This window comes from Xiphophorus maculatus, chromosome 7 (genome assembly GCF_002775205.1).
Source record: "Xiphophorus maculatus strain JP 163 A chromosome 7, X_maculatus-5.0-male, whole genome shotgun sequence".
NCBI classification, from domain to species: domain Eukaryota; kingdom Metazoa; phylum Chordata; class Actinopteri; order Cyprinodontiformes; family Poeciliidae; genus Xiphophorus; species Xiphophorus maculatus.
Genome location: NC_036449.1, coordinates 9,264,323 through 9,288,559, shown reverse-complemented (window position 1 = coordinate 9,288,559; position 24,237 = coordinate 9,264,323). Strand labels below are relative to the sequence as shown.

Genomic DNA, 24,237 nt, shown 5'->3' with positions numbered 1-24,237 from the left:
GAACGCGATCTTAAAAGTTATTTGCTCCATTTGCTCCGTGTTTCACTTCCAGGAATTAGCGTCAGGACCGCAGCTTTATTTTGCTCCAACTGTATGTAAATGCAGTGTCGCTCATGAAGGAAAAGTAGTGCAATGAGATGCCGGAGCGTTTCGCCCTACCGTCCGCTCACAGTGAGGTTTGTATGTTCGTTTAGGTAGCATTAGCATGTCAAAGCTATGTAGCTAACAGAGTCGGAGTTTATTTTCACCAAGTGACATCATTAATAGACATATTCTCTAAACTGTGGTTTATAATTTGTACCTTACGGGGCCGATTTCAGGTGAATCTCAAATAGGCTGAAGTGTTGTTGTGCTCAAGAATGTAGTTTAAATGATCAGTTTGTGAGAGTAGAGTGCAGGTTCATGTTATACGTTCTCCCTGTGGGCTAATATAGAGTGAAAGTTCGCGGTAAAATTCGATATTGTTTACGAATGTTAGATGTTCACTTTAAACTCAAAGTAGATGTGTTCGTCTGTCTCATTCAACAACATTGATATTTGAACTTATGTTAATTGTTTTTTCTGAAAAAAAAATGTGTTTTGCTTTGACACTGATGCTACTTTCCTCCCCTTACACAGTTTCGTCCTTCAGAGAAACATTAGTCAGCAAGATGCCGTCACCACAAGTTCTCCAACCGGTTCTCAAAGTAAAGGTTGACGAGCTGTTTCTCAACTGGCTGAGTGATCCTGGAACGCAGTCGGTCCTCAAGGATTTTCTAGACTTAATTAAAAGTGGCGAGTATAACGGCTTGAGTAGTGGAAATGCACAGGACAAAAAGTCGTTGAGCTTCAACGAGAACAACAACGTAGCATCACAGAAGAACCTTGCAGAGAAAAAGCCCCTGGGTACCAATTCAAGCCCTGCACCCAACAGCACCCTGCCCTCTCGCAGCAGCAGCAATGCACGGGTGACAGGACCCAATGGGAGAGTACTGCGGAGGTCTGTCAGCACGAAGAAGGTAAACGATCTCTTTAAGCACAAAGTTATAACATGGACACTGCATTATGACGGCTTCAGACACAAGATGTGCTCCCCTGTCTTTCCATTTTTGTATCTCCATCCATCCATTGTGTTCTGCTTAACCAGATCTGGTCACAGTAGTACTAGGTCCAGTAGGGAAGCCCACTGGACCTAGTATCTTCTAGTATTTCTCTCCTCGGCAACATACTTCATCTCATTCGGTGCGATTCCACGATGCTTCCAGGCTGGAATGGAAACGTAGCCCCTCCACTGTGCTCTGGGTCGTCCTCCATATTTCCTCCCAACGTTATGCATGTGGAGAAATTGCGTTAAATGACGGGTATTTCAACCAGCCTCCAAGTAATAACGTAGCCCACACAAATAACGGCACTGACATCTTGGTGAGGAATCACGTTATTGTTTCTTTTGAATTTTTTTTTCTTTTGGAAAAAGAAAGAGACATCCCTACACACTGACTATTCATCAAATTTGTACTGGCCTTCAGATATTTTGTATAAGTTTCTTAACCAGTGATTTAAAGTTGTTTTTGTTTTTTTTTTCTTGCCATAATCTACTTTTACCCTTCTGCAAGGAAATGTGGTTATGTGACAGCAGTGAATATTATCTGTTGGGAAAAAGTCACTGAAAGTTTTTTTTATTTTTGGTTTAACTGTCTTTTCCGAATCAGATGAGCGCAATCCCATAGCGCAATCATATCGTAGATTTGAGCATTTTCAATCACTATTTGTCAATATAATTAATAAGAAATACTCACTAAAAAGATAGAAATAAGTGATTTGCGGAGCTTAAATACTTGAATACAGCATTGCTAATTTATAGGTAATAAGTAGATGGAGGTAGGAATTTGTGTGGATTAGAAAGTAGGGTAATAATTGACCTGGAGGCGCAAGTTGATCTTCCATCAAATGTCCCATTTTTAAATTAAGTTATTTTTAACAAATACAGTTTTTAAAAAATTATTTGTATTTTTATAATGATCAATTAACAAGTTTTGTCCATTTAAAAGAAACAGCCTTATGAGTTGAAAATGCAAGAATCTTCAACCGGTAAGATAAATATCTGTGAAACAAGAGCTTCAGTTAAATGATATTCTGATGCATGATATTCATGTGTCGTATATTTTGTGTCAATAAATGAAAGTGTAAAATGACTAAAACTAAACAGATTAGTTCTGTAATTACTATATTTTTTGTTGAGTATTTGCAACATTTCAGAATAACATCGTTATTTTTAATGGTTTTTAGCAATTCACAAAAATTGTCCAGAGTAAAGCACAGAAGCTCTGCTGGATGCATTATTATCTCAATGTAAACAGTGGAAATAACAGAACTCATCTTGTTGTACCTTTAAATAAAATTAATGAAGGTACACTGAAGCTTATACCTGAAAACACTTTGTTTCCAATCCACTAATAACTTGTATCTGAAATGTGAATCTTCACTGTGAGTAGAAAACTTTGTATTAGGGGTCAATTTCATGTTTTCATGGAAGAGATGGCAGCAACTGATTAGAAAAATCTGCAAATGTGGATGTGTTTTGTTACGGCCCAAGGCCTATCCTCTGGTCGTAACAGTTTACAGTACTTCTGTATTGCTGTTTTCTCTTGGATTTTAACTTTCTCTTGCTGGCCACAAGAGGCTGCTGACAACCTCATAGCAGTAATTATATCCCAAACAGAGTCTTCATGTTTGTGGGTCTATGTTGTAGATATTAATCAAATTGTCTAGCCCCTCCCTTCAATGAATGTGGTATGCGGTCAGGGAGTGTTTCGCCCAGCCCCACCTGAATCACTCAGGTTGCTCCCTGAGTTTTTGTGTTATTGATCTTATTTCATCACATCTAAGCCTCTGGGATAAATAGTTTCAATTGTGGGGGAAACAAATCTACCTGCCAAAAGAAAGGTTAAGTCAAAAGAATGTTTGTCGAAGAACTCGCGTCCTGGTGTTGGATTATGAATGACACCGAGACCGTCAGACAGCTGGGTGTACGTGCTTCTCAAGAATGCATAACCCACATGATGCTGACTCGCTAAAGGGGGGCACAAGTGAACGTTCAAGTAGTTATTGGTTGCCCATCTGTGTCCTTACTGCCTGGAACATCAGGGCAGGAGAACATAAGAAATATAAGGTCATATTCCCAGATTTTCTTTGAAGTAAGTCCAGTTTCTCACTCAATTTCTTAACTGCACTGACTGGTTTGCATGGAAAACTGGCAGAGTGTTTTCATTTTTTACATGATTCCGTAATCTCCCCAATAACCTTTGGCCCCAGTACCCGCTCACCACAGATTATTGTAAAGCAGCTGCTGGACAGTTCCTGTATTCCCCTGCAACGTGTCACGCGTTGCGACCGCTCTGATTCACTCGGTATCAAAGCGATAATGATGTCGTACGGGTGTGATATTTCTATTTTGAGACAACAGAAATAAATTCCGGCATTCAGATGCATTCTTTAAAGGATTACTCAAAAATTCGATTTATGTCATACTGATGCAGGCTGGAACAGCTGCTCTGACTTTGACATCAGACACTGATAAAGATAGCCTTGGTTCCCTTGTGTTGGCATTAGTTACCCAGAACTCTGGCAGCGAGATGAGGTGTGGCAGCACATTCATCCTCTGCTTAATTTACTTTTATACCACCTCTATTAGATGCTGCTCATTGTCAGGATATGTGGCCGTAGATTGTTTATTTAAAATATGTGCAGTAAATGTCAGGTCTTTGTGAATGGTTGGCTTTCCTGCCTGCTAGCTCAACTCATAAAATTATTTATCTCGTGAGCGTACTTGGCCATTGACAAAGAACCAATACTGTGTGGACAATACGGAGCGGTTAAAAGAACTTTTCTTTGACGTGACGTGGAGAACACATTTCTCAACCTCTTTATTTCTTTTTAACTTGCTTAGTGGGGTTAAGCAACATATCTACTGTTACAAGCATGGGCCTCTGAGAACATGTTATCAGTTGCCTGCCTTTCAAGAGGGGGGACATTGTGTCATTCCCCAAAGTGCTTTTGTTTTAGTTGTGGTTGGATGTCAAGAGTAGACAGTTTCAAAGTGTGGTTTCACATCAGACCGGGAATAGCTTTAGCAATAGGCACGTTTACGTTCTGTGATTTCAGGCAGAAAATAGCAGGGAATGATAAAATACACCTGTAAAAACAACACTATGTTTACTACGGTGTCTTTTACAGTGGGGCATGAGATTTAAGATTTTGTCTGTGGTGTTCTTTTACTCTCTTCAGTTTATTTTATCCATCGTGTTTATTAATTAATTAATAACGCATGTGCAGGTAAAATGTATCAAATTGCTGGGTAAAAACATCCTGAAATCTGTTCAGTCATCTGCTGATGAAGACCTGTTGTTCCCAAGGTTTACCATTTCTGATGGTAAACTATCTTGTTGAGCAAGAAAGAAATGTGCTCAATTTAAATAAAAATAATAATGATGATAAAGAAGCTGACAATAATCTGCTTCAAACAGCAAAAAGGATCTATCCTCTAGACTTCTAGACGAGAGTTTTTTCGTCAATAAACTGAACTTACTGGAGTAAGTTCAGTTTATTGAAGATGAACAATATGTTGTAAACAAAAAAATAATGAATTAAAACAAAAAAAACGAAAGTGGCACCAATGGTCCAGTGTCCTTCCTGTGCTAAAAACTCCTTTCTGAAAAAAAACAAAACAAAAACTTGTTACACATATGCACACACGTTAGTTGATCTCTGCTGTGCTGGATGTTACGCCCCTGTATCCCTTCATTCAGATTAGATTGTCACCTTCATTAACAATATTTCTCATGAGCAATAAGATCCCTAGCTGAATACCGTAAAGTCCTCTAACTTAGGATCTTTTATCCACTTCTTCTACTCTGCAGGCTTGTAGGTTTATTTTTATTTATTTATTTTTTCAGCAGTGTGATGATGCTATTGCTTTTATTCTTATGCAAGATGGCTGATCTGCTTACATCATAAAGTAGATCCTGGCACCCAAGCTGTCAGTCAGTGAGTTCATCATGTTATCAGTAAATCAGGCCTATGTTTGGCACATTTTCACATTACATTCATAATCCTTGTCACATATATTGAGCGGCAGCAGCACGATTACTCATGATGTAACTGTGCTGTAGCTTAAGCAAAGGGATATGTGCGCAACTTGTCCCTCTGGTGCAACTAGGTTACTAATGCTAAATCTAAAGATATCTGTTCTTAGCATTAGTGGAGCATCATGCATGCTGCTTTAACTAGTGTTTGAGTAATGGTCACTTACTCGAAATGTTTCATTTTAGCTGTTGTGTAATGAGGTGAATATGACTGGGCACATGTTTGTGTACAAATCAGATTTACTGCTGGAGTTTACAGATTAGAGACGCATGGTGGAGTCACTGGGTTCCTGTGTTTGTTTTCATGTTGTTAAATTGATCCATCAGCGTGGAGACAGACAAAAGCAGCTTGTTGACCCACTCGCTGGTGAGTTGTAGTTTGGATTGATTGCCGAAAGTTTCTCATCTTTGTGATTTTAAGGGAAAACCCTTAATGTAATTCCAGAAGGAGGTTAAATTCTAATAGGCATCAGATGCTGTTGTGATAGCAGCAGGTCTTTCCTCTTAAAACATAAATTTAGTTTGTTTCATGTTGTCAGGAACTCAGCAGTAAGGCCAAAGATATTCTGTTTAAATGGTTAACACAAACCCATCAAAAAGCAAAAATCTAGAAAAAGAAAATGCCAACAAAGATAAATCTGATTACAAATAAAACTTACCTCTGACAATGAACACACAGGGAAATTTATACACAAAGATTAGCCTATAAGAAACAAGGAGAGAAGGGGGAAGGATACTAAGACAATTAAATGCACCTAGGGATTTAATTCAAGCCAACAAATTATAACTTCAACACAAATGTGACAACTAAAAACATCATAACATGAAGATGTTTCCAATCCTTGGGATGTAGAGATCTTTGTGTTTTCTCCAGAGTCAAATCCCTCTGCTTCCAGCAGCCTGATGGATTCCTTCACGTTGTGGTGTTGCATCATAAAAAGTCAATTTCTTTAATCTCAGCAAAAATAAATGGACAGTTAATGACCTAAACAGCTTTTATCAAATATGTGAACCCATGTTAGCAAACAGCGGTTTTAAATCAATATTGCAAAAAATAAGAAAAATATGATCCAGTTTGCTGATGTGAAAAACAGATTTTCTAGCTAGGTATAGATTATGTAAATAGTTATAAAGAGATATATTTATATCAGTGCCAATTTACAGACCATCTCACAACACATTAAGCTCAGTTGATTACTCAAATGAAAGTTTTCAGTCTAAGGCTGTGAACAGCCTTCATACCTTCCTTTTCAATGAAGTGCAGTGTGCTGCGTGGTGTACAACCACATCAACAGGGTTTGTACAAACCAGTGGAAAAACTGGATTCTGTGAACCTAAGAAAACATGACCAGGGTTTTTAGTTTCTGTTCACAATAATAGTGTCATAAACACATAAAGGTTTATTGACTTAGCTTTCCCATGTGGGCATTCTGTAATCTTTTGATTGTCAGATGACAGACGATATAGCTAACTATATCTCTCTGTATAGTTAGCTTTTTGAGGATGACTGTTGAGCTGCAGGACAGGTGAATTTGCCATCATTCCAGGGCAGCGAAAACTGGAAGTGGATGTTTGTTTGAGGACTAAAGATACACTCTTGTTTCCCCCATATCTAGTTTCTTGGGTTGCCCAAACAGTGTTTGGTGATGCTTTTAATAGGCGCAGACTGAGTTGGTAATCATTCTTTGAGTTTGACATGCCGGCCCCACCTCCCCCGCTCTCAATGGCCCATCAACTATAATAAGACCTGGAATGACTGGCAGCTGAAGCTTGCAAAGGGAAGTCAAAATAAAAATCACAAAGATTGGATGTTAAGTAGTTTGTAATATGTGTGATGAAATTATGGCTTGACCTGCAGCTATTTTATCTTGGAGTACTAAATCCTACTTTGTTTACTTTTAATCTTTCCTCTATGTTTTTCAGGCTCAGTTTATTGCAGACTGAGCCACATTATTATACTGTAATGTGTAGCCTTTGTGGTAGATCCTGTTTTTAGAAATCTCATAGTTCTGTAATGTCAAGATTTCTCATCCAGCTGGATTTTCGGGCTCTTATCAAGGACAAAGTTTTGTCAAAGCATAGTGTGTGGAAGCTTTTTACAAGAAACATCGGTAAACACGAGCAGCGCGTTCTCATATCAAGGTGCATCTTCCCAATTGATCGCCAAACACTGCAGGCAACAACAAGTCCCGTCTCTTTACATAACCCTTCCACGAGCATGGAGGAATGTAAACTGGAAAGGGCAGATCCACCTCTCACACCCCTCCCATCCCACACACACAGTCCAAGTGAGTCCCACACACATGCACAAAGGCACTCCTTATCTCCACCAACAGCTTTGAAGCAAGAGCACCCTGACCCGTCCACATGTGTGTACGTGCACGTTAGGTAGAGTCAGGGACAGCAGGCAAGAGCCGAGGGTTTTGCGATCAGATCTGGAATGGGAGGGAATGTCACAGTAACAGCTGCTCCCTTGCATTAAGAGGCTCTGAGGCTGACAGAGGACAATCACAGGGACATACCCCCAAAGAGGACCCTCCACTGTGGTGAAGTCGCAGTGCAGATTGCCTGTGGTTTGCGCAGCCAAGAGAGGGGAACGCTGGATTGAGGCGTTTGTTTGTGCGCGCGACTGCCCCATCCTGTCTGGAGCAAAGATGAGGATGAGGGAGCTTACTTTACGTCAGGATCCCGACCTCAGGAAGGAGCTGGCTCTCCTGGCGCGGGGATGCGACTTTGTTCTGCCTTCTCGGTTCAAGAAGCGGCTCAAAGCCTTCCAGCAAGGACAGGCAGGTGTTTTTATTGAGTGTGCTGAACTTTTGTGTCGTTCATCATCGTCGTTTCTCGTTCTTAAAGCGGAAACAAAACGGTTGTTGAACTTTCTAAAGGAAAGGTAACAAGAAGTTATTGTGGGTTTTTTTTTTTCTCCAAAGATGAGGGGTGAACTTTCTTCTACCTTATTATATTTCTGTTTTGGTACATTGTGTCCAGCTGCTACCCTGTCCTCTTTCAGACCACATCATTTGCAATGTGCAAAATGTCATGTGGCTTAACAGTTGTGCTCAAGAACTCTGCAAGCATGAAGCGAGAGAGGGGACAGCGCGGGGCAACAGGAGATGTTTATGTCCTTTTATAGCCATGGCTGATACCAACACAGAGCACTGACAAGCAGAGGATCAGCAGCATTTGTCATTTGTCATGATAAGCAGATTATCACTTGTGGTTTACAAGCATCTTTTGTGCCAGGCCCAGAATTTAAAGGCCTTAATAAGCTGTTGTTGAAATCTTTATTGATAATCGATCAATACAAACTCCAGAGACATTATTTAATATTTTAACAAGATGCAGTGTGGGTGTGTTCTTCTTTATTAGTCACAAATTGATTCATTTGTAAATTTATTAGGGCTAGCAAATGGACCTTTGTGTGGGAGTAGCGTCATGTTTTCAAGTTTCTTTATTAGTAGAATAACATAACAATACTGACTGTAAGTGGTTTTATCTGTCATTATATTATTAAAATGCGACACTCTCATTATTTGGTTAAACTTAATGTCATTTGTGATACACAAAACAGGGACCTTAACAGTGTAATCTCATAACTCCAAAGTCTTCACAGTTGGAGATTTAAGTGGTTTCCAGTTGAGTTTGTGGTGATGGTGAGACTTCTACAAGCCTAAAGATCTGCTCTGTTTGTGTTGCTACTAAAAAGGAGGACAATTACAGAAAACAACAAACATCCCATATTAACAAAAACATCACAATCACAAAAGACCTTCATTGTGCATTTGATCTAAGGGTAGGGCTAGAAAATGATGCTTCTTGTTTGGTATTGTTTGCTGATGAATGAACATTGACTAACAGTTTGTGTTTGTCATTCTGTGATTTCAGTTTTTGACTGATATAGTTGATTCTTGGTTTGATTTGGAGGTTATTGTTCTTTAATAGAGGGAGAAGATTTGAATCCAATAGAAGATGGAGAAATTCAAAGATTATTCTGATTTCTGCATTAATGCATCTGAAGTGGCAATACTCTAAAACAAGGGTGTCAAACTCTAGTCCTCAAGGGCAGTTTTTAGATGTGTCACAGCTACAAAACACTGGAATGAAATGGCTTAATTACCTCCTTTTTGTGTAGATCAGTTCTCCAGAGCCTTGCTAATGACCTAATTATTCTATTCAGATGTGGTGCAGCAGAGGCACATCTAAAAGTTGCAGGACACTGGCCCTCCAGGACTGGAGTTTAACACCTGTGCTCTAAAACTTTTTTTTTTTTTATCACTGAACCCAATAAAAAGGAGTCTATTTACTTGTTCTTGTTAGATTCAAGTAGATGAAGAAACACATATTCACTGTCTTCTTTTAGTATAACTTTATAAAGATCCCTTACACTTGAGTACGTATTTATATATTAGAAGACTGTTGCTGTTAAAGAAATAATAGCAAGCACTTCATAAAAACGCAGCAGTGCACCAGTTTTCTTTTTCTTTCAAAGATTATGCAGCTGCTTTATTCAATGTTGTTTAACAGTGATATCATGTTTGTGTCATCGGGAAGTTTAACAGGTCTTTATCTGTTCAACGGTTATCAATGTGAAGCGTAAAAGCATGATTCAACTCCCACAACCCTGGGGGTGAGTTGGGTTCAGTCCAGTTCACCTTTTATCAATTAGACTCTGTTGGTGTGAAAACAAGCAAACTAGACAATCCACCAAGAATATGATTCCTACTGAATAATTTTACCGTAGTAATTGTGTCTTCACACCTGTGGGAAACGTTATAAAAACCGATTTATTGCCTCCTATTTTATTAATGAGAAGTTTAAAGAACTGTCTTTAGATTATGTAATATCCTATGTAAATTGGTCTAAAATGTAGGGGTGCACCAATGAGTTAGCCCAGATTTTCCTTAATTTTTTGATAATTGCATATGAAACCCACCTTATCCATTGATCTTACCTGCCTCCCCAAAGGTTTAAAAATCTGCCACTGTCTGCCGCTTATCTGGGGTGGGGTCACAGGGGTAGCAGCTTAAGAAGGGAAGCCAGACTTCCCTCTCCCCGGCTACTTGTTCCAGCTCTTCCGGGGGAATCCTAAGACATTCCCAGGTCAGCAAGGAGACATAGTCCCTCCAGCGTGTCCTGGGTCTTCCCCGGTTCCTCCTCCCGGTGGGACGAGCCTGGAACACCTCACCAGGGAGGCGTCCAGGAGGCATGCTGACCAGATGCCCGAGCCACCTCAACTGGCTCCTCTCGATGTGAAGGAGCAGCGGCTCTACTCTGAGTCCCTCCCGGATGACTGAGCTTCTCACCCTATCTCTAAGGGAGAGCCCAGCCACCCTACAGAGAAAACCCATTTCAGCCGCTTGTATCCTTGATCTCGTTCTTTCGGTCATGACCCAAAGCTCATGACCAATGATGAGAGTGGGAACGTAGATTGACCGGTAAATCGAGTTCTTCGCTTTTTGACTCAGCTCTCTCTTCACCACGATGGACTGGTACAGCGCCCACTTCATGGCAGACGCAGATCCCGAGATACTTAAACTCCTCCACTTGGGGCAGGACACCCCCCAACCCGGAGAAGGCACTCTTGCCTTTTCCAGCTCAAGACCATGGCCTCGGATTTGGAGGCACTGATCCTCATCCCGGCCACTTCACACTCGGCTGCGAACCGCTCCAGCAACAGCCGCAGATCACGACCTGATGAAGCCAACAGGACCACATCATCCGCAAAAAGCAGAGATGCGATCAAAACGGATCCCCTCAACACCTTGGCTGCGCCTAGAAATTCAGTCCATAAAAGTAATGAACAGAATCGTAACGAACAGAATTGTCACAATGAACAGAATTCATTGTGACAATACTCACAATGAAATTTACCACTATGAAAAACTCTTAAGTTTTATCAACACTAATAATATCTCTAAATTGACAAAAAACACATTAGTGTGTGACTGAGAGGTGACTCAACCTAATATTAGCCAGACGCTTCAGCTAGCTGCTTCCCATGCAAAGATCCATAATACAAGAAAGTTACAAGTTTTTGCTCAAATAGTCCTTTTAGAAAAAAATGTTGGCACACTTCAGAGTTCACACCTGAAGATTATTTACTTTACAGAAAGCACAGTTTTTTTTAAAGTTGGAAATAACTGAAAATATGCAATATCCGTGCAAAAATCTAGGCTATTTTTGCAAGAAACCTTTATTCATTTTTAGGTGAAATATTGTGTTTAATTTGTGAAACAAGAAATGCCAAATTTAAAACTCAAATTTGGTTAAACATAAAACTGAATTTGAGAAAAAATAAAATATTTGGAAAATATAAGGCTGCTTGCTGTCTTTTTCTCCTTTCCGTAAGCTTTATAAAACAACTTTTATGTAGATGTGCATTGGTGCACTTTATGAATTAAAAGCAGTTTGTGTTTAAGACAAAGCCAACTTTGAACTGTAAGTTTTGCATATTGGTTATGCTGGACATGAGTTTGATGATTTTTATGACCTGAATGCTTCATTGTGTTTTCCTTTTCTTTAAAGGTTTTGTATTTGCTTTGAGAAAACTGTGATGCAATGGAAGTCAGGATTTTACAGAACAGATGCTGTGGTATATTTTTGCCCTATAGCTGACCCTCTAACTGTGGAGCCCTAACGTGTCTCCTGCCAGAATTTAAAATTAACACATGCACTGCATGCCCCCTAAATTAAACCATTAAGTCTGTCGTTTATACATGCCATACTACTGCCTCTAATCAGGTAGCAGTTTTTTTACACTGTGGAAAGATGTCTCTGCGTGTTTGTTTTTTTTTTTTCTTCAATATGAACCACAAACATTCCTGCATCATAGGATTGTACTCTATTGATCCCTGGGGAGTCAACATTGTGGTTTTTGAGAGAACATATAATAGCTTCTAGTAATCTACATTTCAGAGTGGAAAACCTGGCTTCACATCTTCAAAGCCACCACACCGATGATAAAATACCTTTTAGAAAAGGTTATGTAAAAATGTCTAGAAAGTACTATTTTACAGTTTTAATAGTTACCACCAATTGTTGCGATAAACAATGTTGTTTTGAGACGATTTCAAGTCTCAAAACAAAATTGGTTATATTGTATTATTTTGATAATGGCACAATGATGCAAATTTGCTCTCTCAATAAAAAATAAACTACTTTATTTATTTTTTTAAAGAACACTTCACACTGGAACTGGAAGATATTGTAAATATACAAAATAAAACATGACAAACAATAAATAAATAGGAAATAAAAATCGCACACAGCAGAAACCATAAATACAATGGGTTACGATGTCTCTTTAAATAACATTGCCCTTCAGGATATATAAATCAATAGAATGGAAATGATCAAATCCATTTCATCATGTGATTAATCAATTATTCCAACATGCAATAAAGGTCAAAAACTGCTCTGGGAGACTGATGTGTTAATCCTGTCTGTATCTGTCTGAGCTTATAGAATTTAAGAAAGCCACAAAAAAATTAACTGGAAAAAATTATGTTAAGAATTACTGAAACATATGACTTCATGCACATCAGGATTACCATTAGATCCTAGCTTCATCAGGAATATCTATTACAGATAAGTGGATAATGATTATGAGTCCTAAGTATTCACAGGCCTTCCCCGATGAGGTCTTCAGACTGCTTAGAGATATGGTTACATGTGGAATAAGCTGTGTTAGCATTTCGCTGCATCAGTAGCTAACAGTTTTTGTCTCTGTTTTGTTTTTATTTTCTTCTTCTTTCAGGCCCAGGTGAGGACGGAGGAGCCGGTTACCACTGCACTGAGTGAAAACATTCCCAAGTTTTACTTCCCACAGGGCCGGCCGCAAGCCAACCTCAACATCGACAGCCTCATTTCCAAAATTGAGAAAATATTTTCACAATTCCCAAATGAAAGGGCCACCATTGAAGACATGGGGCTAGTCGCCAAGGTGAGAACGTGAGCAGTCGCATCACAGTCCGGCCGCCCACCGGCGGATTATTTTCACTGGTGCCATTTGGCTTCCGACGATTTGAATGTTTTCTGGTTATTAATAAAACCTCCAATTGGAAAATATCATTTCCGTGTTGCTAAGGAATGTGGTCAGTGGCCTGAGGAGCACCTGAGAGCAAGGACTGCCAGGTTTACTTAGGGAAATCTGTAAATGATATAATACTGCCTTTTTTTCCACCAAACATAGTTTTGAATTAAAACTCCCATCTGTATTTCTTTTACATTTGCTCTATTTTAGAAGCTGTAGAACACACATAACTAGTGTTTTTACTGTATGCACTGCCTTGTTTTTCTGTCTTAGGCCTGTGAGTGTCCCCTCTACTGGAAAATGCCATTGTTCTACTCAGCTGGAGGCGACAGGACGGGTTTCGTCTCGGTACACAAGTTTGTGGCTATGTGGAGAAAGTAAGACAATAGCTATTTTTATTCCCACTAGACCATTGGGTCATTCTCTTCCAGCTAAATAGCTCACACATTGGCCTCTGAACAATTGTGGCTGCTCACTCGGGGAACATGGTCTTTGAAAACACATCTATACTGATGGGGGGGTTTTTTGGCGTCATTGGCTTTAGAAAGAGCAGAGAAAGTCACAAAGGAAGAAGAGGGCAATAAAGGGAAGAAACTAACCATTTAGTGTTTTACTGTATGAAGCTTAGATACTGTGGGGTTTCTATGAAAGTATCTATGAGCTGAATGTTGCTGTGTGCAATAGGCATGCCCTTGTTTTAATGTGCGAGTCTCCAGAGAACTCGGACAGACGTGGCCTTTGACCTAAACCCATAACTAGAGCTTTCTTCATTTGGAGGCCATAACATCCTGAGCACCTTAATCAACCAGCGCCAATGCAGAATTCTAATTTCAGAATGCATTATTCTGCACTTGTAATCTTTAGTCTCAGGAGTTAAACCTTGACTGAATGATGAAAAGTGGCTTTCGAGCCAACGAGGCAGCAACCTCACAACCATCTGTTCTCTCTTTTGCTTTTCCAGAACGCTGCAGACCTGTCACGATGATGCTTCTAAATTTGTGCACCTCTTGGCCAAGCCTGGCTGTAATTACCTGGAACAAGACGACTTTATTCCATTCCTGCAGGTACTGACTGCAGCACACCCAGGGAGAGAGCAAGACTTGGCAGTGTGGGATGGCAAAATTGCCCTGGCTTGGGTGGTGCAAACTGAGCTTAATTTGCGGCATGCCCTTCTGAGACCTTCCTTGTTTATGTAAAGAAGGGAAAATTTGTGGGGGTTTTTACATCGCCATGCAGAAGTATTTCTAATACATGTTCATATTTTGTCATATTACGACCACATACCTGTGAGGGTTGTATTCCAATGTGCTTCATTGGATTTCTTTTCAGTTATGTCAACACAAAGTGGTGCATAATTGTGTAGTGGAAAGAAAACTGTTTTTTTTTTTTTTTTTTAATTATTATTATTTTTTTGTGTGTGTTGTGTACATTTGTATTCAACTCCCTGAGTCGGGACTTCGTAGAATCATGTTTTGCTGTACTTACAGCTCCAAGTCTTTTTGGGTAGGTTTCCACAATATTTGCGTATCTAGAGATTAAAATTCTAGACAATTCTGTTCACCTGACTAAAGATGATACAATTTGTTCGCTAATGATCTAAAAAAAAAATATTAGTTCAACGACCAGATGCGTTTTTGCTTAGCTTAACTTACACACTTACCTTAATTAATTGCCCCTGATTTTTATCAATGGGTATCACATTAAAGAGTGTCAAATAGAAATGTATGCCACTCTTTTTGTTTGTAAAAAGTGGTAAATGTGTAGTTTTCCTTCCACTTTGCTTTAGTAACGCTGCTTGTGTTGTCATTCCATCCGGCAGGTTGTTCGCGGGTCACACTTCCCTACACCTGATTCACATTCATGCTTGCGTGAGCTTTCAGTCTCAGGCCGAACACCCGTTAGCATAGTGGCAGAGATTCCGTGTGGCACACGCTGTTTAATTTGTACGGCTCCTCTCGGCGAATCGCCTTTGACTGTTTTGATGAATGAAAGGTGGATTGCAGTGGAGTAGATTTGACTGTCCCAGCCTGTTTCCTATGGCCAGTGATTTATGTGTTTTCTATGATTTAATTTCTCCCAGTAAGAGTCAAAGAGGCATGACGGCTGCCACGGAATAAGGCCTTTTAATATCATTGCCACCATTGCATTTATGTCAACGCTTTCTTCCCTTGGTGGGTGCCAGGAAGGTTGGATAGAGGAAAGACATGAAGAATTGTTTTAATAAGACTGTAACTACAGTTTATTAGAAAACGCATGCTTTGGTGACTTCATGGCATTACGAAAGTAGTAGTATTTGCTCAACTGTCTCACTGAGTGCTTTAAGATTTCACAGGAACATTTGTATTGGCCAGCTTCTCTCAGTAATCTCTGATGTGTTTTCTGCTCCCACGAGAATTGTGACAAAATGTACAAGAGGCCGACATCTGATGTCTCTATTAGTGTGGATTCATACTCCTGTTCAGGCAGGCTTTGGGATATATCTTTCACAGATTTAAACCAGATGTGGACTGTTACTTAGCTTGTCTTTGAAAGTAACGGTGTAATTTACCAGAACGTATCTGTTAAAGTGGCGGTTGTAAAACTTCACAGAGCTAAAAATGATTGTTTCTTTTGTGGGGCAAAAACTGAGTAAACCATCTGTACTTTATGCTTTCAGGATGTAGTGAACTCGCATGCAGGCTTGGCCTTTCTAAAAGAAGCACCGGACTTTCACTCGCGATATATCACCACGGTATGTGGGGGGGGGAAGCCCATTCACAAGGCGATGGTACTGAACAGGATTTTCTGTTTTTGTGTCATTTTTGGAAGTTAACACTGCTGATTCTGTTTCAGGTAATTCAGAGGATATTTTACAATGTGAACCGGTCATGGACTGGAAAAATAACCTTTTCTGAGCTCAAGAAAAGTAATTTTCTTCAGGTAAATCTCATAATTGTTGTTTTTTCTTCTTATATCTGGTGCCCTGGTTCTTATTGATACACCCTTTAATATTTCCACATTTTGTCATTTTACAACTTTTAACTACAAAGTATTTTGTTCATACTCAGTTGGACCAAAACAAAGTGGCAAATGGTTGTGAAGTACAAGCCATATGGTACATTGTTTTGTCTTACTTTAGTAAAAAAAAAAAGAAAAACAACTGAAAAGCATTTGTATTTTTCCTCTCAGACACTGAAATCTTTTCCCATTTATCTTTGCAAAATGACTTAAGCTGAGTAAGACTGGACAGTTCTGGCTTTACCACCTAAAGATAATAGTTGTTGGCTTAAATAATATTTTATCAATCAAACCACTTTTTATTTGTATAGGTCCAAATTGCATCAGCGTGGAAAGATATTAAATATTGTCTTATTTTAAGTACTCATTAAATACGGGGAAAATTAATATTTGAATAGTTTAATAGGTAGTTACATTAATAAATTCTGCCACCCATGGCCCTTTCAGGCATGTTTTGTTCATTATTTTTAATCCTTTATTTAAATGGGAAAATCTTTTGAGACTCATTGTCTCATTTACAAGGGAGATCCATTAAATGCATCGACAACAAATAGCATAAAAAAAATAGAATCTATTTAACAATTCTAAAAGTGAAATGTTCACAGTGATGTGCAGTTTTGTTTTTTGCCGTTTACAACTGCGCTGTATTTTTCTTTTACGTACTTTATGTATTTTTTAAAAAACACAGAATTTTGTGCTTGTAAGGAGACAAACTGTGAAAAAATTTCCAAACATGGAATTTTGTGAAGACACTTAATTTAATTTGGGGATTTGTATTTTATTTTTTTTTTTAAGATCATACTAGACTATTAGGTTAAACGTCACATGGGAAGAAAAACCTTTTCCCGTCATTTATTTGCACAGAATGTGGCGCTGCTGGAGCAGGAGGAAGATGTGAACCAGCTGACAGAATACTTCTCCTATGAGCATTTTTATGTGATCTACTGCAAGTTTTGGGAGCTGGACTCTGATCATGACCTCTACATTGACCAGAAAGACCTGGTGCGGCACAATGACCAAGGTGAACCAGTCACGATCACTTAATCACATCCAAAAACTCTCCCTACCTTTTTATTCAACACTAAGCCATTAACTTGCTCCATTTATGACATTTTTTTTTTATTTCTCCAGAACTTAAACGGGCAAATAGGAGAGTTTTGTAGGACCGTATTAGCTCCTCACCCATAGCCAGTAAAATAGATTAATCTCCCCCTCTCTTCACACCACGTTTTTTGCTGATGATTCGAGAGTGAGGCAAGGGACATAAGACACAAGATCAATAAGAGAGCAGCGTATATACTCTGCTTTAATGACGCCATGTCTGGAACAATTTCTAACACTATGCGGTCACAGCGATGACCACCGTGAGTTATGGTGCTGTCACAAAAACCGAACTGGAAAGAATGAGAACGGGGCCACATGTGTCGAGTTGTTTGGTGACCGAGAGAGAGAGCGAGTGCTCTGTTGTAAGCGACCGCTCCACTTTGTGTTTTGCAGCCATTTCCCAGAAATTGATTGAAAGGATATTCTCAGGAACAGTTACAAGGTGAGTCGAGTATCAGAATATGTTGTTTTAATGCACGCTACCAGTATTTATCCCTTTTATCTGCTGCTGTTGTCATCAGGGACAGACGGGTGTATAAGGAGGGAAGGCTAAGCTACGCTGATTTTGTTTGGTTCCTCATTTCTGAGGAAGACAAGAAGACTGACACCAGGTATCTTGACTTTTGGCTGCACTGACTATATAATCCTTCTTCCTGTTTTCTAAACTGAAAACTTTCTTGCAGCATAGAGTACTGGTTCCGCTGTATGGACCTGGACGGGGACGGGGTGCTCAGCATGTATGAGCTGGAGTACTTCTACGATGATCAGTGTCAGAAACTGGAGGCCATGGCCATCGAGCCCCTTCCGTTCGAGGACTGCCTCTGCCAAATGCTCGACCTCGTCAAACCCGAGGTGGAAGGTCGGCGCTGTTTCACATTTGTCCTCATAGCGCGCAGTCTGGCTGTCCTCGGTGGCAGATGCACAGGCGCGTTTTCAGGCCAGATCATTGATCATCGGCCGAGGGAACGGTTACAGATGAGAGGACTAACTGGGCTGCCTGCGGCCAGCTGCTGGTGTCATCCACACTGTCAACAAATTCCCTCCAACACTTAACTCCTCCACTGTGTGATTTAGAAGTTCACAGTGGGGTATGCGTGTTTAGTATTGACGGCCACTGCTGGAATGTGACCCAAGTGCAGCCCGATGGTGTGCTGCACGAGTAGAGTTGTATAAAATTACATGTAACCTGATATGGAACAACCTCTTCACCGAGATGTTTTTCCGAACAGTAACTAGGCAGAGCAACCCAAAGTGTTCAAACAGATTGTGGGGGGCACTTAAAATTCTTCACGTAGGTAATGTCATAAATTCAAAGAATATCCATACTGATGCCAAGATGTGTAACTTTAAAGCCTATTGCTTCCCTACAGCTGTGCAGAAACAGCTGAAGCCTTCATTGTCATTCCCACAAATACACTAACTGACAAAGCCAGGATTTTTGAGTATATATCTGAATTTGAAGCAGTAGACGACTTAATACAAAACAGGCTAACCTTTGAGGACAGGGAAATACCTGTAAATCTTTTGGTGTTTAATAGTGTAGTATCGAGGACAACACCATTTGTCTTATTTTAGGGAAATGGCTTCTTTTGGGATGCCCCTGATAGTGATCCAAGTTATTAGAATGTAGGCGTATATCAAGTCCAACTCCATATATGCCTTCATTAAAACCATGTACTCACAATAAACTCAGCAGCTTTATTATATTTTGTCGTAATAATACTTTGAAAAGCATGTCATCTCCAGGTATATCAGTCAATGACTTTTATTCGTACAGTACATTTCAGCAACAAAGTACATCAAAGTGCTTTACATCATGAAAACATGATGAAAAGTCACATCTTGCCCCTTGCTAATGCTGCTTTTGGCTGGGCTAATGCTAGCACATTCACTCTGTTTTGATGTGACTCATTGATAATTCGACTTGTAACATATATCAGTTCCAGTTGTGCATGTGCAGACGAGACGCTGGTAAAAACTGTTTGTATCCTTCATAAACGTTCCACTTTGAACGTCGTAAATTGTAATCGCAAGAGTTTCAGCTGCTTTCCATGCAGACTGAGCACGTGCATGGTCGATTATACAGTTTTAAAAGTCAGGTTTAGTTTCTGACAGGCGGCTGAAATATTGGCAACATTTCTTGCTCTGTTTCGAATCCCATTCAGTACAACAGACATCAATGGCTAAAATTAGTCGAAGAAATAATTGGCCCCAATATTATTTATAATTTGGTATTTGCTGATTAATCAGGTGGTTTATTGATCTTACTGGTTGCAGCACAGCTTTACCAGGACCTGTAAACTGACTGAATATTAAAACAATTAAATATTATTCCAAAATGGTCGTTTATTATAACGACCATTATAATTTATTTCCACTGTTAAACACAAAAAACTGTCTGGTACTGCTGGAATATATTATTACTAATATGCTCAGTGTAAGCGAAGGCATAAAATGGACAAACGGTATTCATTCTGTTCCAGAATTATTCACACTCTTGTCACATTACAAGAGTGTGTGGACATGAAGTCCCTGTGTGGGACTTCACATGATAGGCCAACACAGATTGGTGTATAACTGTGAAGTGAAAGGACAAATATGCATCCCTTTTCTCTTAGCTCCCTTAAAATAGTAGGTCACCTACTAAGTAAATAGAGTCCATCTGGATGTAATTTAAACTCACTGTAAATTCAGTTGCTTGGTAAATTTAAGAAATGTAGATACTTTCTAAAGCCCCTGTTTGGGTACTTAAATGTCTTTTATTTTATTTTATTTATATATTTATTTGTTTATTTTTACATTGGGTAGATAAGATAACCCTGCGGGATCTCAAGAGGTGCAAGTTGGCCCATATCTTCTTTGACACTTTCTTCAACATCGAGAAGTACCTGAACCATGAGCAACGGGACCCTTTCTCTGTCATAAGGGTGCGTAAAACACGATGGGTTAGGGTCATCCTCCCATCAGAGGTCAGGTCCATTTTCTAACCACTCCTGTTTTGTTCTGTGTTTTTTTTTTTGTTGTTGTTCCAAGGAGACTGAGACGGACGGCCAGGAGGTCTCAGACTGGGAGAAGTACGCAGCAGAGGAGTACGACATACTGGTGGCAGAGGAGGCTGAAAATAATCACTGCAACGATGTGTAAGTGTGACAGCAGAAACAGCTGCAGCTCCAATGATCGGGGGCAGATTTTATTAAAAATATTGACGAAGCGCAACGTCCACCTGTTGAAAGTCTTTCAGAAAAGTTTAATCTAGACATTTTTTGCTTCATTTGATTGTAGAAATACCATTGTGTTTTTTAACTGACAATGCTTTAGAGTTACATTAGTTAGAATTTAACATTTGCTGTACATTTATTGATGCTAAAAATGGAAGAAAGAGAGCTTTTTAAAGGCGTTTGAGCTGAAAAGTCTGGTTGTTTTTGACTTGCCTGTCATGGTGGACATTTTATGTAGCCAGCTTTCTCTGACTGAGGATAATGTGCAGCAGCAGATGAGCTCCCCCCGACCCCTCTGACAGTGAATCAGTGGTAAAACCAGGCTGTTGACAGGCATGTTGTGTGGCGCTTTTAGGAACACCACTGACCTCTAAAGACAGGCAGCTCCCCAGAGCAGGTAAGACACTCAGGGTCTCAGCAGGGCCAAAAGTTTTCCTCCTTCCCTTTAGTTTTTTTTGTTCCTTCTCTCTGGGAAAGTTTCAACCTAAACCTACTCCTAGCATCTATCCTCCCCCCGCCAAATATTCACGCATTCAAGACAGAAAGTAGACCTGGAAGTTTATTACCGAAAATATACAGCTTTTTACATTTAAATCTTTATTTTACCTGAGGGAAAACATGAAAGCTCCTCCACATCTGTCCCTGCCTTCGTGCGGTGCTCCTGTGTCCTTTCCGGTTACATCTGCTTGCTAAAAGACGCGGTCCAAGGTCATGGATAAATCTATTTTACTTGCTTTCTTGCCATGACGACTAATTTCACTCATTCCGGCTTTTGGCGTCCTTTAAAGCTTTATCGGCACCATGTGGTAAGTTTGTAGAAAAACGGCGATCTCGGTTTCTCGTCAATGAGAAACCGTCTTCTGCTGCCAGGTTTGATTATTCTTCAACTCCTGGCAAGAAAGCAAACGTGTTTCCCGCCCGTGTTCATAGCATGGGTTCATTTACCCCATACTGCTGTTGAATGTGTAGAAATGGCACAAGTTGGAAATTCATTTTAAAAATATAAGCATTTTTATCATTCTATCGAATTTAGCGCGCACACGGTGAAATCCAGACGTGTTAATACCCCTTGAACTTGGTTGAAATGCTTTGTCATATTACAATCACCAATTGTCCTGTTTTACGAGATGGGCCAACACAAATTCAATTCAAAACTACTTTATTTATCTCGAAGGGAATAAATAAATAATCTACTTCATTTGCCACTTATTTTTAAAAATCTTTTTCTGATTATATGGTTAGATGTTGAAGTAGGAGATGTGATCCTTATCCGTTGTGATTGATGGTTTAAACTTCCTCCTCCTCTCCTCTTTTTCAACTTCTCTAGGATTTGGGTTTATAATTCAGGGCATTATTTGAGCTTTGGATCAGCTGCTCCCAGTTGTGCAAAAAAAATAAATAAATACCCTGCTGCCACGGATATCAGTTGTCCAAAAATAATGATAATTTTTTTTTAAATCCTTCCAGCTGCAAAGCATCATAAACCAAAGGGAACAATTGTCCCAAACATGCAGAACCAAAACCAAAAATATTATAAACATTTTTTTTTCTTTTGAAAAAGAACAAATCAGAACGTAAGTGAGCTACGCCAACATACTACCACCAGGAGTCGTGTAGTTCTAGAAAGACAGCACATAGATGTGAAGTGAAAGAGAGATTGTGACAATCTGGGAATAGTGGCATGCTTTTGTATTCAGCTCAGAGCGTCACCTTCCAGCAGGAATCAAAGATCTGCATCTAAATTCAACTAATAATCCGTTACAAGACTTGAATATCGATTTTAATCTGACTGATCTGGAACTTTGTTGCAAAGAATGGAGAAGGATTTCAGTGTTTAGATGTCCGACGCCGATAGAGACAGAAAACCGTGCGTCATCTACAGTACCTTCCGCTTTGTATTGGTCCATCCCAAAAAAAATTAAAAATCCCAATAAAATGTAGTCCAAAGGGTGTGAATACTTTTGCAGGACACATACCTGTTAGAAGAGCCCGCCAATCGACAAACAAAAAGTTTGCCGATTGGTGGGCTCTTCTAACAGTGTCATAAGTCTTGGAATACATTTTCAGCATGATTGTTTAAATCCAGCATTAATTAATAGCACCTTGGCGTCCTGTAGAGAATTTCCAGAGGATTTATTGGTATCCAACAACTGTATTATTGGTAATCCCCGTCTCCTTGTGTCTGTTTAGGTATGATAATCCCTTGAGCCCGTTGGGGCAGCACATCTCCAGCGAGCTGGGTCTGACGAAGAGACACTTCTTTGAGATTCCCACGCCACACTGCAACCTGGACATGGACGAATACGAGTACGAAGACGACTTCGAATGACCCCAACCTCCCACCCCTCCTCTTCCGTATATACAGTCAACGTGACGTGGTTATGAAAACAGCGTAACGCGAAAAAAAATAAATAAACCAACAGACGCAAGACTCAAAAACCAGAAGACGCCTTAGACATCTCGAAGTCCCGCACGTCTAACGAACGAATGGTTAAAAAGTGTGTGGCGCTGCAAGGTTTCCAGCACTCAGAGAGGCAACTTTATATTTTCATGTGTTACACTTTAAAAAAAAAAAAAAAATCACCAGAGATGACTTAATAATGTTGAAAGCTGTAGGTCTTTTTACTTTTTTTTCTTTCTTTCGCTATTGTTCCCTCCTCATGTTAAGAAGCCTTTACCGTCACGGATCATTCAGGGAACGTCCTGCTGCACCAAAACATCGGAGTTGCCGAACGGCATTAGTTCTACACCAGATCTCCCTGAATAGTTTTAAGAGACCTTACCGATTTCATTCAGGGATCAGATTTATTGGCTAATGTTACATTCCAGTGATCATATCAAAGGGGTTTTCTACAAGGCTGTAAATGCTTAAAGGGTCTGTTGCTGTAAACTCCTTACGAGCCACAGTCTAAGCCTTCTGCTCGCCGTTCACATGACCACACGCAAACCGCATACTGAACGTGTCTGCATTCATTAGGACTTTAACGTAGAGCTGGGTTTCTAAATTATTTGAGATGAATTTATGAAGTACTGTACATATTTATTATGAGTTTGCCGTGTTGTAAATGATGTGGAGTTTTAGACATTTTTCTATGGTACAGAGTACTTTGCGTGAATGTGCTTCGAGAGGAAATAAAGGAAGATTTGGTTGTTTTTGTTTTTTTTTTCTTTGATTAATAATGAAGCTTTAGTTCCAACAGTAAAGGCATAGTGCTGGTTTTTATACTATATGACTAATTTCATCTGAAAAGAATGTAGGACATTCTCAGAATGTATGGTTTTCTTGTTTTTGTTTAGTTGTTTTTTTCCAGTTGCCCATATTGCTCTGTCACCATTTTACTTCTGCTGTGCACTCACACCTGCATAAATGTTCCGATGCCAAAAACATAATTTATTTTATTTTTTTTTTTGCTTTTTTTGCTTTTTTCCACATGGGTATGAAGTTGCTTAAGGATTCGGCAGGAAGGTAAACACTGAGAAATGTTTTGTATGTTTAGATACATTGGCTGAAAGGAAAATTGAGCAATGATGCAAAATGATGGCGTTAGTATCGTGAGGAAAATTCAGGTACAAGCTATGATGTAGTACTGCAAAAATAAATTCAAAATAAGCATTCAATCTTTCTATTGGACTAATATTTGAAACATTTTAGCTACAGTTATTAACGGGACATTTATTTTACTGATCAACGCTCTGAATGTCTCAGCTGAAATAAACTTTTCATATAATAGAATACATTCAAGTTTTTTTTCATACGGTCAAGGAT

General features: G+C 39.5%; 1 protein-coding gene across 2 annotated transcripts; it reads left to right on the top strand.

Moving 5' to 3' along the window:
- LOC102229339 (serine/threonine-protein phosphatase 2A regulatory subunit B'' subunit beta) lies at nt 1–23,624 on the top strand. 2 transcript variants are annotated; one of them, XM_023337377.1, is made up of 14 exons: nt 1–176; nt 619–998; nt 12,877–13,062; nt 13,426–13,529; nt 14,114–14,216; nt 15,809–15,883; nt 15,985–16,071; nt 17,014–17,170; nt 17,647–17,695; nt 17,775–17,864; nt 17,937–18,112; nt 20,062–20,180; nt 20,287–20,393; nt 22,662–23,624. In XM_023337377.1, exons 2-14 carry the CDS (start codon nt 651–653, stop codon nt 22,798–22,800), a joined length of 1,740 nt encoding a protein of 579 aa, XP_023193145.1. In that variant the 5' UTR covers nt 1–176; nt 619–650; the 3' UTR covers nt 22,801–23,624. The 2 variants fall into 2 exon arrangements, with proteins under 2 accessions (XP_023193145.1, XP_023193146.1); XM_023337378.1 differs by lacking the exons at nt 1–176; nt 619–998 and adding an exon at nt 7,433–7,906.
- The last annotated feature ends 613 nt before the right edge of the window (nt 23,625–24,237 follow it).